The sequence below is a fragment of the Dipodomys ordii genome, unplaced genomic scaffold (assembly GCF_000151885.1).
Source record: "Dipodomys ordii isolate 6190 unplaced genomic scaffold, Dord_2.0 Scaffold30, whole genome shotgun sequence".
Classification (NCBI taxonomy): domain Eukaryota; kingdom Metazoa; phylum Chordata; class Mammalia; order Rodentia; family Heteromyidae; genus Dipodomys; species Dipodomys ordii.
The window spans coordinates 10,280,633-10,299,754 of record NW_012267246.1 but is presented as its reverse complement, the minus strand read 5'-3'; the positions used below and the strand labels follow the sequence as shown (position 1 = coordinate 10,299,754).

The window sequence follows — 19,122 nt, the reverse complement described above, 5'->3', positions numbered from 1 at the left end:
ATATGTGCTCTCTTCTGTGGCTTGAACTCAGGGCCTGGGTACTATCTCTGAGCTTCTTTTTTAAGTGGTAGCACTTAAGCCATAGTGCTGCTTCCTTCTTTTTCTATTTATGTGATATTGAGGAATTGAACCCAGAGCTTCATGAATGCTAGGCAAATGCTCTACCACTAAGCCACATTCCCAGCCCTACACAACCACTTTTAAAGCCAATCTTCATATTGCCACTACAAGGACATAAATTTTCTATGTTTATCCAGGGAAAAGTATAATATTCAGGGAAAGGGATAAAAGAGAGCAATTTTGGCTGAAAGAAAAAATAAAAACATTATTATTTCATACTGATACTAGAGCTTCAACTCCCAACTTTGCTTGCCTGCTATGTTTCTCTTTCCCTCAGTCATGGCTGAGGGCTCTAACATGCTTGAGCCACTTCTTGCTTTGTGATAGTTAGGGAAACTGAAGGTAAGAGTCTGGGAATTGTTTGTTGGCTGGCTCAGTATCATGATTCTCAGGTCTCAGCCTCCTGAGGAGGTTTGCTCCCCTAACATCTTGTTTTTAAGCATTTATTGTTTTTTGGTTTATATTTTTGGTTTTTGTCGTAGTGAGGCTTGAATTCAGGACCTCTCTTTCTGCTCAAGGCTAGCCTCTACCACTTTGAGCCACAGTTCCACTTTCAGTTTTGTTTTGTTTTGGAGTGGTTAATTGGAGGTAAGAGTCATACAGAAGCTTTTATGCTCGGAGTTGCTTAAACTGCAATACTCAGATCTCAGCCTCCGGAATAACTAGGATGATAAGCATAAGGACCAGGGGCTGGCTTGGTTTTGGTTTTGAGTGTCTTTCCCAGTGAATTCTAGGAGTAAATATAAGAAAGGAAGGGCACTGCAATCAGATAGGATAGTTCTTAGAAAACCAACAACAACATTATCAGATAGGAAAAGGAGGTAAAGGATAGCTAAAGCCCACACATAGGGGAAGTGCTGGTCTCCTTAAACATATCTTGGAACAAGATTTGTAATTTTAAGAATATTTCTCTTTCAACCACACTATACTTTTTTTTTTTTTTTTTTTGGCCGTGGAGCTTGAACTCTGGGCCTGGGTGTTGTCCCTCAGCTCTTCACTTCAAGGCGAGCACTCTACTTGAGCCACAGTACAATTTCCAGTTTTCAGGTGGTTAATTGGAGACAAGAGTCTCAGGGACTTTTCTGCTTGGGTTGGCTTTGAACCTTGATTCTCAGATCTCAGCTTCCTGAGTAGCTAGGATTACAGGCATGAGCCACTGGTGCCGGGCTATACTTTAAGATATATTTATATCACTACATTTTTTTTTTCAAGTGATGCTTGAGGCTTGGCCTCAGCATTGTCCCTTGGCTTGTTCACTCAAGGATGGCACTCTATCACTTGAATCACAGCTCCGCTTCCAGATTTTTGCTGGTTAATTGCAAGTAAGTCTCACAACCTTTTCTCTCCTGGCTGGTTTTGAACCTTGATCTTCAGAGCTCAGCTTCCTGAAGTTAAGATTACAAGCATGAGCCACCTGTGCGGGAGTCATTTTACTCTGTCTCATACCATCTCAAAAGGGTTGGTAAACATACAGTAAACTAGCATTTCGATGGCTGTTTCTGATAATTCCAATTAAATTTGCCATCCCTACTAAGTACACAGTCAAACTTGCGTGGAAGACACGGACGCCTGTTTGGCCACCTGCCCGGGAGGTGACACTACCTCTAAGCGGGGGAAGACTGCAGACTCGAACCTTCAAAATCGGGGCGCCCCGGACAGCTACCCCAATAAGCACGGGCCGGGCATTTCCTTCCCTGAGAGCATTTCCCTTCAAGGCACTCTGAACAGAACAGAACTTTTTACTTATTGGTAAAAAGGAAAAGAGGGCTTGAGGACCAGCCACCACTACCGAGGTCGGACCGAGCCCAGTCTCTCCCCGCTGGAGCGAGGGCGGGGATGGGCTGTGATTGGCAAACTAGATCCCACGTGACCTGGTCCCGCCCCACCCCCTCCGCGCGCAGCCGGGGGACGCATGCGCAACCCCTGTTAGTGATGGAGGAGAGAAGATGGCGGAAGCGGAGTGAGTGGCTTGCGGGTGACTGATGTCGTACTCGTGAGGGCGGGGGGGGGGGCGCTGGGGGGAACTGGCGGGAGCCGCGACACGTCCCCTTGAGGGAGAGGTCAGGCCTGCTTCGTGGTGGTGCTGGGAGAGACTCGAGAGCCACTTGGCGGTGGAGGAGCCCGCCCGGTGCGGTGAACCCTCTTGGCGGGTGCGCCCCCCTCCGCGGTCTGGTCCGGGATCGGCTGGGCCCGGCGCTCAGCGGCACCTCCGGGGGCCGGGCCGCCGGGGCCTGGCCGGGCAGCAGCCTGGGTGGGCCGCTCAGGCGCTGTCATCGCAGCCAGGGCCTGTGGAGGCCGGGCGGGCCCGGTGGGAAGCGAGGCCGAGGCCTCCGCCGCGCTCCGCTCACTCCAGCCGGGCGTGGGCCGGGCGACGCCCCGCTTCTCAGCCGGGGGCCCCCAATGCCCGGCTGCCAGCCCCCTTCGGCGGGGGGGACCCCGAGATCCGGCTGTCCTCTCCCTCCGGAGGGGCGGGGGCCCCGAGACCCGGCTGCCCCCCCCCCGTCCGGCGGGGCTGAGGGGGAGGCGGCCCTGTGCTGAACTGAGAGTCGCGCGGGCAGCGCTGTGGAGGCCTCGGGAGCACTCGGGAGCGCTCCGCGGGGAAGGATCTGATTTCCGTGGCCTCGGGCTGCAGCGCTGCGGACGCCTGCCGCGGGGCCTCGTTCTGGTCTGGCTCACCTAGGGACTCTGAAAAGTCACCGTTTTCCTGGGTAGGCCCCTTATGTACGGCCAGCGGTATTTTGCTAGTATTTAATTAATCAGTGGAATTGCCAGAAATTGTGCCCTTTTTGTGCCAGGCCTCGGAGTGGAACGTGATGTTTTTGTCCAGTTGCACGCACCAACGTTTAGACTTCATGGCTAGATTTTCTCTGTGACCGTGTTTCGGTAGAAGTTAGGACCGCTTACTTAAACATAGTGTTTGGCTTCGAGGACAAACGGACCAGAATTTAAGCTGATACTTGGCACGCCACTGGCATGTGGTGCCGAAGTGTTTTGACAGGCAGTACTTTGGTAAAAAGTTGGTCCTATCTACTACTGATTCTCCATATTGGACAGTTAATGTACAAGACTGTGATTTAGTGATTGGAAGGCAGTTTGAAAAAATAGCAGTAAAGCATTACAAATGTCTGGTTTACTTTCTAAAAAAAAAAAAAGTGAAGAATCTGCCCCCTTTTCCCCCCTTTGATTTGCATCTTACAAATTGGGGCTGTGAAGCCCAGGTGATGGTGCACACCTGTAAACCCTAGCACTCAGGGAGGCTGAGACTGGAGGATCTAGTCATAAAGTAAGACCCTGTCTCAAAACAAAATGGATATTTTTACATTTGGCTTCCCAGAGGCTTCCCCCCGCCAAAAAAATATATTTTTTGGGTCCGGTTGTGGGGTCTGGGCGCTGTCCCTCAGCTCTTCAGCTCAAGGCTAGCACTCTACCACTTGAACCACAGCGCCACTTTCGGCATTTTTCTTTTTGCTTGTGTGGTGCTGAGGAATCGAACCCAGGGCTTCATGCATGCAAGGCAAGCGCTCTACCACTGAGCCATCTTCCCAGCCCCCCAAAAATATTTTTTAAAGCCCATGAAAGGAATAGTTCATGCCTGCCTAGTCGTTCCTCCCTCCAAAATACAAAATGTACTTCTGTTTTTGTCAGTGCTGCCAATGTGAGGTGAATCAAGATGTGTTTGTCAGAAAAGACCCCTCAGAGAAGGTGTAACCAATGGGTATTTCTGACCCTATAAGAACTAGTTTCAGTCTGGTGCCAGTGGCTCATGCCTGTAATCCTAGCTACTCGGCAGGTTGAAATTTGAGGATTATGTTTGAAACCAGTCCAAGAACAGGGCAGAGTGGGAGGGAGTCCCCCTAAGACTTCTTGTTGGGCAGGGGGCATGAACTCTGGGCCTGGACGCAGTCTCTCAGCTCTTCAGCTCAAGGTGAGCGCTCTACCACCTGAGCCACAGGGCCACTTCCGGTTTTATGGTGGTTAATTGGACATGAGTCTCGTGGACTTCCCTGCCCTGGCTGTCTTAGAACAGCGATCCTCAGCAATCCTGAGTAGCTAGGATGACAGGCGTGAGTCACCCGGCCCGGCCCCTTGAGACACATCTGTAATTAAGGGCTCAAAAAGCTAGAAGTGGAGCTGTGGCTCAAAGTGGTAGAAAGCTCAAGGATATCACCAGGCCTTGCATTTAAGCCCCACAACCCTCCACCCCCCAAAAAAAGTTTATAACAATATTGAAGCCATTATGGTTGGCTTTAAATGTATGAATTTATTAAAATATTAGATTCTTTATTGGGCAAAATTTTATACCACAAAGTAAGATTGTAATTTTGGAAAGTTAAGATCAGAAAGTCTGCTACAGAAATGTACTGTCTGTACATGAGGAAAATGACCTAATTATGCGTCTTTCAAGTTTTCGGGTAAATTTTTGCACAAATATGTGAGGTTCTGCTCTTAGTCCCTCAGGTGCACTAATCTGCCCATAAGCAAAACTCACTTATTAGAAGTAGACTGATAAAAAGCCATATGTAAGTTAATTAATTTTTTGCTATTTAAGTTAACAAAAATTTTTTTAACTTAATTTAATTTTATTTGTGAACATACTGTACAGAGGGGTTACAATTGCATGGGCAGGATAATGTGTACATTTCTTACCAAGCATTGCATCCTCCTCCTTTGTTTACCCTTCACATCCCTTCCCAGCCTCCCCCCTCCCCCAATCTCAATCCTTCTCCTCCCCCCACCGACGTTGTAAAGTTCGTTTTGGACATGACAACTTGTACTTCTCATTGTTGCAACAGGTCCACCTGTATCCTTAAACAACTGGTTTTTCCCCATCTCCTCCACAAGTTATACTGACATCAAAATAGTGAAAGCAGGGGTTATACTGTGGGGGAGGGACATACAAAGCAACAAAGGATAATCTTATAAATGCATTAGAAACACATGCATGAAAGAAAAAAACATTAAAATACATATCTAAGGGTTCATTTTCCTGACATCACATTATCTGACCTTTTCCGCTTGACTCATACATCTACTAGATATTACAAATAAGGGAAACCATGGGACCTATGTTTCTTTGGGCCTGGCTTACTTACTTAATATAATTTTTTCCAAATTTTTCCATTTCCTAAAAAATGGGGCAATGTCATTCTTTCTGATGGAGGCATAGAATTCCATTGTGTATATATACCACATTTTCTTGATCCATTCATCTACTGAGGGGCATCTGGGTTGGTTCCATATCTTAGCTATGGTAAATAATGCTGCAATAAACATTGTTGTGCTGGTAGCTTTAGTGTGGTCTAAGTTAACAAAATTTTTTTATGTGTGTGTCCTGTGGCCTGGATACTGTTCCTGAGGCTTTTTTGCTCAAGGTTAGTTCTTTACCACGTGAGCCACAGTTCTGCTTCTGGCTTTTTTGGTGGTTAGAGATAAGAGTTGCACATACTTTCCTTCTTGGCCTGGCTTGGAATCAAGATCTTCAGATCTCAGCCTTCTGAGTAGCTAGGATTACTGGTATTAGCCACACTGATGCCTGTCTCAATTCTTTTATTTATTTATTTATTTTTATTTATTTATTTTTTGGGTCTGGTCGTGGGGTCTGAACTCTGGGCCTGGGCGCTGTCCCTCAGCTCTTCAGCTCAAGGCTAGCGTTCCACCACTTGAGCCACAGCACCACTTCCGGCTTTTTTCTTTTTGCTTATGGGTGCTGAGGAATCGAACTCAGGGCTTCATGCATGTAAGGCAAGTTCTTTACCACTGAGCCACCTTCCCAGCCCCTGTCTCAATTCTTTTAAAGGAATGATGTTGCTTTCCTGGGTAGTTTAGTGTTTTCTTACCATCTGGTTCGTTTTCAAATTCCTCTTCATCCAGTAATACAAAATAAGCTGCAAGCTAGACTTTATCTAAGTTATGTGTCCCTGAGTTATCTGTACTAATCATTTGAACTGGTTTATTAGATATTAGCTACTAAACATTCTCTATATGTATGTGAAGTATTTTTTCCTTAAAATGTTTTTGATGACAGTATGTTTTTGATGACAGTGTGGTAGTTGTGTTTTATAAAGGCCTTCTTAGGAATTTAGACACTGATTATTTCTTTTCTTTTTCTTCTTTTTTTTTGGGGGGGGTGGGTCCGGTCATGGGGCCTGAACTCTGGGCCTGGGCTCTGTCCCTCAGCTCTTCAGCTCAAGGCTAGCACTCTACCACTTGAGCCACAGCACCACTTCCGGTTTTTTTTTTTGCTTATATGGTGCTGAGAAATCGAACCCAGGGCCTCAGGCATGCAAGGCAAGCGCTCTATCACTGAGCCACCCTCCCAGCCCCATAGACACTGATTATTTCTTTGGACTGAATTTGTATGTGTGTGAGGGGTACTAGGTTTGAATTCAGGGCCTTATACTTGCTACACAAATGCTCTACCACTTGACTCACATTCCTTTTGCATTATATTTTTAATAGGGATTTGTGTGTGTTTCAAAGCTGGCCTGGACTAAAGTCTGCCTATTTATGCTTTTCACATATATAGGATGACAGACATGCATCACTTATTCCAGCTATTGATTTAGATAGGGTCTTGTTTTACCCTTAGGCTGGCCTCAAACTCCAATCTTCCCAATCTTTGCCTGGAATTAATAAGGATAAGCAACCTGTGTTTGACCTTAGAATGAATATTTTTTTAAAACTCATAGTGCTTTTACCAATACAAATAATTTGTGTTATCTGCCAGATTTAAGGACCACAGTACAACTATGGATAGTGAACCAAACCCTGGAGCATCTTCTGTGTCAACAACAGCCAGTAGCACCACTACCACCACCATCACCACGTCCTCATCACGAATGCAGCAGCCACAGATTTCTGTATACAGTGGTTCGGACCGACATGCTGTACAGGTATTCAGCTATAATGATGGGTGGGTTAAAACTTAGGATGTCATACTACTTTTTTGCCTAAGCAAGATGTATGTATTGGTTCATATTCTCAAGCATAAAGTTAGAATTGATAATATTTGATGATGAGGTAGGTCAGTGATAGAGTACTTACCCTTGAATGAGCAAGTCCCTGGGTTCAATATCAAGGACTGTCAAAAAAAGAAAATAAAATTTCTGAAGATCTCAATCAACAAAGTTATTTAATAATCATAGTTATTATTTAATAATCATGTGAGAGGTATATGGCTTTAACTTTTGGGGACTTTTTTTTTTTGAGTCCTTCCCAGCTCACTTTTGGGGATATTTTTGTAGTTGAGCCCAAAATATACACAAATATTTTCAGGTCTGTAAATGTGTTGAGTTTTATTTCAGATATAGGTGGCCTAGGACCTATACGCAGGAGGATGCATTGTACAGCTCTTAGGAACAGTGATAGAAAAGGAACCTAATGATCACTTAGTTGAGAAAGTAAATTTACTAAGTTGAACTTTATAAAAATGGAGGCAATACAGTGTTACATATAAAGGGCATGAGCATTGGTGGTGTGATATGCTGCTTGAATTTCTTTTTTGTTATCATTAATATCTCTGGTATACTCTTCTTGAGTTTCAAGAAATAGTAAAATGAGGATATGACTTTCTACATTCCAAGTTACTATAGGGGTGTGATGACATATCTAGGACCTTGTGGGGTACCCAGTGACCATTGTAGGTACCTAATAAACAGTGATAGTATGAAATAAACAAATGCTATGTGTCAGCACTTACATGCTTTATGTGGATTTTTTAAATCCTTACCACACTTATATAAAGAATTATGATTTCCAGGGACTGGGACAATGGCTCAGTGGTAGAGTGCTTACCTCCCATGCATGAGGCCCTGGGTTCGATTCCCCAGTACCACATAAGTGAAAAAAGCCAGAAGTGGTGCTGTGGCTCAAGTGAGCTGAAGAGCTGAGGGAGAGTTCAGACCCCAGGACTAACAAAAAAAGAATTATGATTTCCATCTTGCAAATGGGAAAACCCAGTGTTTTAAATAATGTAACTTTTCTAAACTTTGGTAGTAGGTTCTCTAACTTTACTTAGGGTTTATACCTTAACCATTTTGTGAGTTCTTGTTTTTTCTCTTATGCCATTTGCTTTCTTTAAGATCCTTGTAATTGCATTCTTTTAGCCCCTCCTTTCTCCCCTCCTCTCCTTTTATCTTCTTTTCTCCTCCTTTTTCCTCCCCTCTCACCCTTCTTTTTTCTTGCAGTGTTGAGGATCAAGCCCAGGGGTGTGTGTGCAAGCGCACGTGTGTGTGTGCGCGCATGTGTGTGTGTGATGTGTGTATATGTGTATGTGTGTACATGTTAGGCAAACTTTCTGCTGAACCGCTTCCCTGTCCTCTCATAATTGCTTTCTTACCTGTTAGGATACAGTCTTCCATGATAGATATCCCAGTGTAATGACTACTTGCATGGTTTAGGATTTCCTATTCTGAAATCATTATAGAATTGTTGGGGAACCAGCCAGCTCAGCAGAAATTCAAACTGGAATGCAGTGGGCTTTTAATGTCTTGTCTTTGCTGAGGCAACTGATACAGAAAGACTATCTAGATCTCTGAGCATATAGATGAGGTGATACTTTAATAGATTATTTTATTCTCTAATTTCACTTAAGTTGCATATGTTAACACAAATGTATTAGACATGTGAAGATCTAGTTGTTTCTCACCAGTAGCTCTGACTAGTTTTTATGATATCATTGGATTTTTTTTTTTTTTTTGGGTCCGGTCGTGGGCCTGGGCGCTGTCCCTCATCTCTTCAGCTCAAGGCTAGCGCTCTACCACTTGAGCCACAGTGCCATTTCTGGCTTTTTTTCTGCTTATGTGGTGCTGAGGAATGGAACCCAGGGCCTCATGCATGCAAGGCAAGCGCTCTACCACTGAGCCACCTTCCCAGACCTGGATTATCTATCTTAAAATGCAGTTAAACCAATATGTATTGAATTACTAAGTAGTTCTTTAATCTTTCAGCTGCCTTTTTCAGTCCAGTGAATTTCCTTTACCCTCTTGTTCTTGTTTTTTTTTGGGGGGGGGTTCCGGTCGTGGGGCCTGAACTCTGGGCCTGAGCGCTGTCCCTCAGCTCAAGGCTAGCACTCTACCACTTGAGCCACAGTGCTACTTCCGGCTTTTTTCTTTTTGTTTATGTGGTGCTGAGGAATCGAACCCAGGGCCTCAGGCATGCAAGGCAAGCGCTCTACCACTGAGCCACTTCCCAGCCCCTACCCTCTTGTTCTTAAAGAGCAAGGGTGGAGATTTTTTTTTTCTGCCAAGGGCCATTTGGGTATTGATAATATTGTTTGAGGCCATACACAATTATTAATATAGGCAGATGGCCATAGCAAATAATGAGAACCAGATGTTTCTGTCATGTTATGTACCAAATGATTTTGAGGTCCTTATTTGGCCTTAGGTAGTCCTTGAGCTGTTCCCTACTCTAGCTAGTGAAACTAAATAAGAACAATGTGTTTTTTTACTTGTATTTACTCAATACCAAGAATATAATATTGAGTAGTAATAAATTACTGTACTTTGACAAAAATATGTATCCAATAGATTGTTATTTTCACTTGATTCTTAGAATTTTATTATGAAATTAGAAGAACAAATGTAGATTTATATGACCCAAAAGATACATTATTGTAATTCTGAATGACTTAATCCTTGGCCTGTAGTTTTCTACAGCAAGGGATCAAAAGTTTACATTGATTTTTTTTTTTTCTTCTGGTTTTGGGGTCTGAACTCAGGGCCTGGGTTCTGTCCCTGAGCCTCTTTGCTAAAGGGTAGTACTTTATCACTTGAGCCACAGCAGCACTTTTTGCTTTTTTTTTTTTTTTTTTCTGTTTATGTGGTCCTGAGGAACTGAATCCAGGGCTTCATGTGTGTACTCTACTACTAAGCCACATTCCCAGCCCTACATTGATTTTTGTGACATGAGTTGTGGCAGAAATAATTTACAGATGGAGAAATGAGATACGAGTATATGTTAGTATGTAAACGATTACTCATGGAAATGTGCTTTCTTGAAAGTTGGATAAATGGGAGCTGGGAAGGTGTCTCAGTGGTAGAGTGCTTGCCTTGTATGCATGAGGCCCTGGGTTTAGTTCCTCAGTACCACAGTGGCTCTGTGGTAGAGAACTAGCCTTAAGCTGAAGAGCTCAGGGTCAGTGCACAGGCCCAGAGTTCAGGCCCATGACCAACAAAAAAAGGAAAAAAAAAAGGAAAAAAAAGGAAGTTGGATAAATGGGTTCATGACTTTATGGTTTCATGTATCCTAGTTTATACCCACAAGCTAAAGGACTATGGTGGTTAATTTATGACAACTTTGAAAACTGTGGTTTGATTCAGAGGTAAGGATTCGATGCTGTTTCAAAGTTCAGTGGTCATGATGAAACTAAGATGTGACTACAGAGGACTGATATTAAACTTAGCTTTTCAACAGCTAAGTTTCTGGTTTTGTTAAAATACTTGATTGGTATACTTCTGTACTTAAGACTTTTTAGGCTCTCATTTTACATGTTGCTAGTATTCACTGTAATTCACTATTTGTTTTTGTGGTACTCAGGGTCTTGCACTTGTTAGGCAGATACCCTACTGCTGTGCCACATCTCTAGCCCTGTTTCTTCATTTTTTATATTTTTAAAACCTAATTTACCTTATTGTTATTATAGAGGTGATTACTGAGGGATTATAGTTATGTGAATCAGGTAAAGAATACATTTCCTTTCATAGAGTTGTCTTCTGTTCCCTCATTCTCTCCTACTCCCTTTCTTCCATCTCCACTCCTGAATTGTATAGTTTACTTTCATCAGTGTCCAATGAGCTCCACTACTGCACTTCTTCATCCTTTTTCTCTCAAGTTCTGTGCCTTGCTCCCACCCTCCCGAGATATACATGTGACTACACCATACATAGGTAAAGAAGATAGAATCATCAAAAACTAAAAACTTAAAAAAATCTTTGTTTCCATATTTTGGAACTTGTTTTAGTATGTATATTATTCTATATAAATATGAAGAAGCATTTAGGATTGTGCCTTTGTTTCTCTCTTAAGAGTAGCTAGAATCCTGTATAATTTTCCATACTCCAATGCATTTTAGATTGGTTATTTATTTATTTTTTTGTCTGTCATGGGGCTTGAACTCTGGGCCTGGGGGCTGTCCCTCAGCTCTTCAGCTCAAGGCGAGCGCTCTACTACTTGAGCCATAGCACCACTTCCGGTTTTCTGGTGGTTTATTGGAGATAGGAGTCTCATGCACTTTCCTGCCTGGGCTGGCTTTGAACCGGTATCCTCAGATCTCAGCCTCCTGAGTAGCTAGGATTACAGGTGTGAGCCACCGGCACCTGGCTAGATTGGTTATTTTTTTAAAGATAGGGTATTATTTCTTTCCAGGCCTAAGCCTGAACTGTGATGTGTCTATTTTAAGCTTCACATTGTGACTTGGACTACAGATGGACATTACATTTATCCCTCTGTTGCATTGGAGAGTCTTGCGGATTTTTCTGTCAGACTGGCATTGAACTGTGATTCTCCTATTTGTTATCTTCCCAAGTAGATAGGATTGCATGCCCAGCTGCAAATAGCAATTAAATTTTTAAAAAATTTTATTGTTTTTATAAAGGTGATATGCAGAGGGGGATTATGGTTACAGAAGTCAGATAATGAATACACCTCATTTTGGACAATGTCATCCTTTCCCTTGCAGTTTTTTCCCTCCTGTCCCTACTCACAAGTTGTTAGTTCATTTTCAACATAGTGTCTAGTGAGTACCACTGCTACTTTGTCCCTCCATTTCTGTAAGTAGCATTTTTTAGGAGTAATTTTATTTTCTTTCACTACAAGTTTTATTCCTGCGTGTAAATAATTAAAACCTGGAATCTGACACTTAAAATAATAAAAATTGTCTAGTAATTTCTAAAGGAAAATAACTTGTAGTAGACGGTGTGATAAATGTTGTAGTTTGTAATGACTACATGACAAAAGTATTCCTAACCATACCTATGCCCTGAATTTTACCAAGTTTCAGCCAGAAGATTATACTAACTGAAATTCAGTGCACTAACAGCATACTATAGGAGGACTTATTTTTTCTTTTTCTTTGTGTTGATCGTGGGGCTTGGAGATGAGTCTGATGGAAGTTGGGTGCAAGTGGCTCACACCTATAATCCTAGCTACTCAGAAGTTTTGAGATCTGAGTATCACAGTTTGAAACCATCCCTGGCAGAAAAGTCTCTCTGGGACTCAGATTAACCACAAGAAAACCTGAATTGGAGATGTGGCTTAAAAGTGATAGAGTGCTAGCTAACCTTGAGCAAAAGAGCTCAAAGACATTGCCCAGGCCCGGAGTTCAAGCCTCGCAACTGAAAAAAAAAAAAAAAGACTCATGGACTTTCCTACCTGTGCTGACTTTGAACCACAGTCCTCAGCTCTCAGCCTCCTCAGTAGCTAGGATTACAGACATGAGCTACTAGTGACCAGCTGACTTATTTTCTTAGTTAGTGGAAGTATTCTTTTTCTTTTTTCGGTCGTGGGGCTTGAATTCTGGGCCTGGGCACTGCCCCTGTGCTCTTCAGCTCAAGGCGAGTGCTCTACTGCTTGAGCCTCAGCGTCACTTCCAGTTTTCTAGTGGTTTATTGGAGATAAGTTTCACAGATTTACCTGCCGGGGTTGGGTTTGAACTGTGTTCCTCAGATCTCAGCCTCCTGAGCTAGGATTACAGGCGTGGGCCATTGGTGCCTGGCCAGTAGAAGTATTCTTTTAAATTTTTATCCATCTCAAAGCTGGTATTTCAGATGCTTATCTGGCTCTTCTTTCATATATTGTCTCTACTAGGTATAACTGGTAACTCCTAGTGACATGTAAGGAGGAGAGAAATAAACTAGTATGTTTAATGACAGTGCTTATAACGCAGTAAAAATTTAAACTCATTGTTTTTTCTGTACTTCATTTTATGTTTAAGGTAAGGCTATAGCTTATTAGCATAAGTGCTTAGCAAATACAAGGCCTGTGGGTTTGATCCTTAGTACCAGGAAGAGAGAGAGGGAGGGGTGCAGGGGGAGAGAGAGAGAGAAAGAAAGAGAGATAAAGGTTGAGATTATGACCTGATGTTGGAATTTGACTTCTCCTACAGGTCATTCAGCAGGCATTGCATCGTCCCCCAAGTTCAGCTGCTCAGTACCTACAGCAGATGTATGCTGCTCAGCAGCAGCACTTGATGCTACACACTGCAGCCCTTCAGCAGCAGCATCTGAGTAGCTCCCAGCTCCAGAGCCTTGCTGCTGTGCAGGTGAGACTGGATATATCCATAACTGATGAGGACAAAGTATAACATTCTTGTCACATAATTGTGAAAAATAAGTACACAGGGTGTTTCAGAGTTTTCAGATATTCTGTGATTATTTTTTCTGAAGAAACTATGTTGGGTGGGAAATAAGTAGCGTGATAGTCCGTGGTTAGCTTTTGTCTCACTGATTTTTATCCATCTGGACAAATGCTGAGTTAAAGGCATGATTTTGTGTTCAAAATTCTAGGTATAACAATGAATACTGAATGGTATATGAATTATATTTGTTTGGTCTAAAAGTGTTTTATATTCATTAAAAAATATCAAACAGTTACAAAACAGTAAGGGACAAATGAAGTAGAGATACTTCTTTCTGCATCTACTACTGTTCCCGTTCTTCAGAGGTAGTCATTGTAATGGAAATTTTATGTTTAAAACACATATGTTCACTGTTCTAAAATCCAGTCCTTATTCCTGCTAAATAATACAGTCATTTTATGATTAAATGTTTACCTTTAAAAAAGATTTTCATTATGATTGTATTATTTAAATGAAACTGTGAGATTCAGTTCTAAATCTCCTCATGATAGGAGGATCTCAGTTATCTGAACCTGAAAAAGGTTTATTTCTATTATAAACATATACTAGCTGTTGCTTCTTGTCAGTAGTATACTTTTAAATGAGATTGTGTTTATATTGTGAGTTAGCAAACTGGAATCCACAGACTCTTGTTACAGCTTCAGGTTCTTTTTCTTTCTTTCTCTCCCCCCCCCCCCCCCCCCGCCCCAGCTTCTTTTTCATAATATTCTAGTGGTGGTTCTGCTTCAAAGATTACAGAGCTAAAGAGCAAAACTGACAATGAATGCAGCTAATAAGATTAGCTGTTGGGTCTTATTTTATGATTCAGCTTTTTCTTTCTTTTTTTCATCTGATTGTCAAAGGCAAACACCATTTTGATCATAAAATTTGTTTCATGCATATACTTTCTGAGTTTTGTTGAGGTTTTGTATTATGCTGGTACCAGAAAGTTTTTTTTTTTGTTTGTTTTGGGTCTTGAATTCAGGGCATTGGCATTGTCCCTGAGCTCTTGCTCAAAGCTAGTGCTCTACCACTTTGAGCTGGTTTATGAGTGGTTAATTGGAAATAAGAGTCTCACAGGAACTTTACCCAGGCTGGCTTCAAACCATGATCCTCAGATCTCAGCCTCCTGAGTAGCTAGGCCTGAGCTACTGGTGTCCTATTCCAGAAAGCTTTTAACTTTATGCTTTTTATATTACAACGGTCTTACTGTTTTAGGCAAGTTTGTCCAGTGGAAGACCACCTACATCCCCTACAGGAAGTGTCACACAACAGTCAAGTATGTCCCAGACATCTGTAAGTACCCTAAATTTTTTCCTGGATTAAAATTTTTAATTATAACTTTCTAAAAGTAACTGTTGTGCTTATTTGTTTTTACCATTTTTTTATTACCATCAATTAGTTGTACAAGGAGATTTCATTTTGACATATCCATATATATACACAATGTACCATGATTAGACTCACCCCCTCCATCATTTTCTCATCATGTTCTTCCCATTTGCAAACAAACTCAGCACACTTCATTGTTCCATTTTTAAATTTATTTATTTTTATTTTTTTTTGTTGGTCATGGGGCTTGAACTGTGTGCCTGAGTGCTGTCCCTCAGATCTTCAGTTCAAGGCTAGCACTGTACCACTTGACACTGCGTCACTTCCAGTTTTCTGGTGGTTAATTGGAGATAAGAGTCTCATGGATTTTCCTTCCCTGGGCTGGCTTTGGACTGTGATCCTTATATCTCAGCCTCCTGAGTAGCTATGATTATGGGTGTGAGCCTTCGGTGCCTGGCCATTGTTCCATTTTTACACACATACATAAAGTATTTTGGCCATCTACACCATCCTTCACCCTCTCATTTACTTTCCCCCTCCCACTAGTTCCCTCATCTAGGATAGGACCTGTTTTACATTTTTGTCATTTTAAGTTCTTATTTTTCATGAAGCTGTTTTTGTAGAAATGTTGTATACTATTTTAGTACTCAATACATAAAAAAAAAATCAGAAGGATATGGTTCATGAATTCAGAGCTAAGGTTAAACTTCTGAGAAATGTGACTTTTTTGTGTGCTGATACTGGGGCTTGAACTTTAACTTTGGTCTGGGCATTATCCTTTAATTTTTTTTTTCTTTTGCTTAAGGCTGGTGGTCTACCACTTGAGCCACAGCTCCCCTTCTAGCTTTTTGATGATTAATTGGAGAGTCTCATGGAATTTCTTGCCTGCGCTAACCTCAAACAAATCCTCAGATCTCAATCTCCTGAGTAGCTAGGATTCTCAGATCTCTCCCCCCCTGGATAGCTAGGATTACAGATGTGAGCCACTACTGCCTAGCATGAAAATCTATTTCTTTAAAAATCTCTTTTTGTTATTTCTTAAACATCTTTCCTATTGATTGTAATCAGCTGTCATGTGATTCTAAATTATTTTTTTTTGTCAGTCATGGGGCTTGAACTCTGGTCCTGGGCACTGTCTCTCAGCTCTTCAGCTCAAGGCGAGCGGTCAACTGCTTGAGCCAAAGTGGAACTTCCGTTTTTTTCTGGTGGTTTATTAGAGATAAGAGTCTCATGGACTTTCCTGCCTGGCCTGGCTTTGAACCTCAGATCTTAGCTTCCTTAGTTTTCTTAGCTAGGATTACAGGTGTGAGCCACTGGCGCCTGGCAAATTATTTCTTCTCATAGTGTACTAAAACTCTGAAATATATGACTCAGGGATATTGGCCATGTATGTACTATACTACATTTGTTATGTCTTTGGAAGACATCTAAGCATTTCTAGTTTTGTGCAGATTATATTTTAAAAATTACACTTTTTAGCAAAAGTTTGTAAAAAAGAAAAAATACATTTTTTAGGTTACCTACATAATTGAGGCTAAATTTGCTAATATCAATTTTTATTCAGATATAGCAATTGATTTTGAGAAGTGAAATTAAGCTATTTTGCTATAGCAAACACATGCTGTGGAAAGTTATGTAAAATTTCTTGAATAAAAGATAATGCTAATATGTTTTTTTTCTTTCTTTCAAATAAAATTTAATAACACATTTCAAAGATGATGCATAACTATCAAGTTAGTTTTATTCCAGCTACACCAATAAGTTTTCATAAACAAATCAATTAATGTAATACCTCACACAGAATAATGGCAAATATTATGTGATAATCTCCTTTTCTGTATCAAAAATTCATCAGTCAGAATTCAACATACTTGTATGATAAATATTTTTGAAGATACTAGGCATGGAAAATAAATCTCATTGTGATAAAGGCTGTTTGACAAACATAGCCATATCAGGCTAAATAGCAAGAAACAGAAATTAATTTTTCTATAGTGTAGAATGAGTGGCCAGTCTCCTACTCTTATTAAATATAGTATAGAAGTTGCTTCCCAAAGAAATGAGCTGAGAAAGATGTAAAAAGATTAGAAAACAAAATAAGTCAAATTATACTTGTTTGCAGATAATATATTGCTATACTTAAATAATACTAAATATTCATCAAATTCCCCTAGAACTAATAAGTATTTTGGAAATGTATAAACATATGAACTCAACATACAAAATTAATTGCTTTCTACATTTTAGGAATGAGCTGACTGACTGAGAGAAAAATCAGGAAAACCAACCCACTGACAATAACAAAAACAGAAATATTACCTGTACATCACCTTTGTGATACCAATTACATCTTTAAAAAAAGAAAAATACATGCCTAATCTAGGGCAAAGAGACCTATTCAGTTAAAAGCATAAACCTTTGAAGAAAGTAATTTAAGATTAGGTAGCAGACAAAAAGACTTCATGTTTTTATGATGTGGCAAAATTTTATATTGTGAAAATGGACATACAGCATCAAACCAGCCCATGACTTAATATGATACCTATAAAAGTAAAAATTCCATTCCTGGCACAAATAGAAAACCATATCCTAAAATTAGCATAGGAACAAAAACACTCAAATAATGAAAATAGTACTACACAAAAATAATGCTACAAAAATATTCTATCAAAATAACATATTTCAAAATACACTACCAAGTCATAGTAATAAAATAGACATGAAGATCAATGAAACAGAATAGAAGATAAAACCCACTAAACTACAGTCTTCTAATGTTAATCAAGGATGCCAGAAATAGGTTTTTATATAGTCTGTTCAATGAAAGATGGTGGTAAAATAGATTATCTACACGCAGGAGACTGAAACTCTGTCTTTCACTCTGCACAAAATCAACTCCACCAGGCCCAAAGAAACATAGGTCCCATGGTTTCCCTTATTTGCAATATCTAGTATATGTCTGAGTCAAGCAGAAAAGGTCAGATAAGTTGATGTTAGGGAGATGAACCCTAAGATATGTATTCAAATGTTTTTTTTCTTTCATGCGATTGTTTCTAACACATTTATAAGATTTATAAGATTTGTTGCTCTGTATGTCCCTCCCCCACGGTATAACCCCTGCTTTCATATAATTTGTGGAGGGGAAGGGGAAAAACAAATCGTTTAAATAGGGATACAGGTGGACCCATTGCAACAACTTTGGTGCTGTGGGGGGAGTAGGGGGGATGATTTGGTGGGGGGAGGATGGGAAGGGATGGGAAGGGAAAACAAAGGAGGAGGCTACAATGCTTGATAAGAAATGTACTCATTATCTTGCCCAAGTAATTGTAACCCCTCTGTACAGTATTTTCACAATTAAAAAAAAATCAACTCCAAATGGATCAAAGAACTTAAAGATGTGAAACTTTGAAACTAAATACAGAAAATCTTAAGGAAATTCCTAGAACACACAAGCCTAAGTAATCATTTTTTAATAGATCTCAAAGTGACCAGAAAATAATAACAAGAGTGGATAAGTGGGAGTAAATAAAATTTAAAGGTTTATTATTACATGAAATAAACAATGACTATGGCAAAGAGATAAGCCACATAATCACAGAAATTTTTAACAATTATTTAATGGATAAAAAATTAATATCCAGAATGTACAAATAGCTTAAAAGTTAAAACAGTAAAATAAAAACCCAGGGGCTGGGAAGATGGCTCAGTGGTAGAGTGCTTGCCTTGCATGCATGAGGCCCTGGGTTCGATTCCTCAGCATCACATAAGCAGAAAAAAAAGCCGAAAGTGGCGCTGTGACTCAAGTGGTAGAGTGCTAGCCTTGAGCTGAAGAGCTGAAGGACAGCGCCCAGGCCCAGAGTTCAGGCCTCATGACTGGACCACCCCCCCAAAAAAAAAAAAAAAAACAACTCAGGTAGCCATTGTAACTCATATCTGTAATTCTAGATACTCAGAAGGCTGAGACCCAGTGGGTTACATATCAAAGTGAACCTAGACAGAAAAGTCTGTGAGACAGTATTTTCAATTAGCCTTCAAAATGCTGAACTGGAAACATGGGTTAAGTGCCAAATGCTAATACGTTTTAACTTTATTTATTTATTTATTTATTTATTTTTGCTGGTCATGGAGCCTTAACTCTGGGCCTGGGTGCTGTCCCTCATTTCTTCAGCTCAGGGCTAGAGCTCTACCACTTGAGTCACAGCACCACTTCCTCAGATCTCAGCCTACTGAGTAGCTAGGATTACAGTCATGAGCCACTGGCGCCCAGCTTCACTCTTTCCTTTTTTCTCCTCCATTTTCCCTTCCCATCCCTGCCCTCAGAGAAGGTTATTCTT

General features: G+C 40.8%; 1 protein-coding gene across 1 annotated transcript in view; it reads left to right on the top strand.

The window, feature by feature from the left end:
• Window positions 1-2,059: 2,059 nt before the first annotated feature.
• Phc3 (polyhomeotic homolog 3 (Drosophila)) overlaps window positions 2,060-19,122 on the top strand; it is a 73,413-nt gene continuing 56,350 nt past the window's right edge. Inside the window, exons 1-4 of the mRNA XM_013016263.1 lie at window positions 2,060-2,080; window positions 6,848-7,013; window positions 13,226-13,381; window positions 14,675-14,752. Of these exons, the coding sequence (XP_012871717.1) occupies window positions 2,067-2,080; window positions 6,848-7,013; window positions 13,226-13,381; window positions 14,675-14,752 (414 nt within the window). The 5' untranslated portion in view covers window positions 2,060-2,066. The remainder of the gene's footprint in view (window positions 2,081-6,847; window positions 7,014-13,225; window positions 13,382-14,674; window positions 14,753-19,122) is intronic.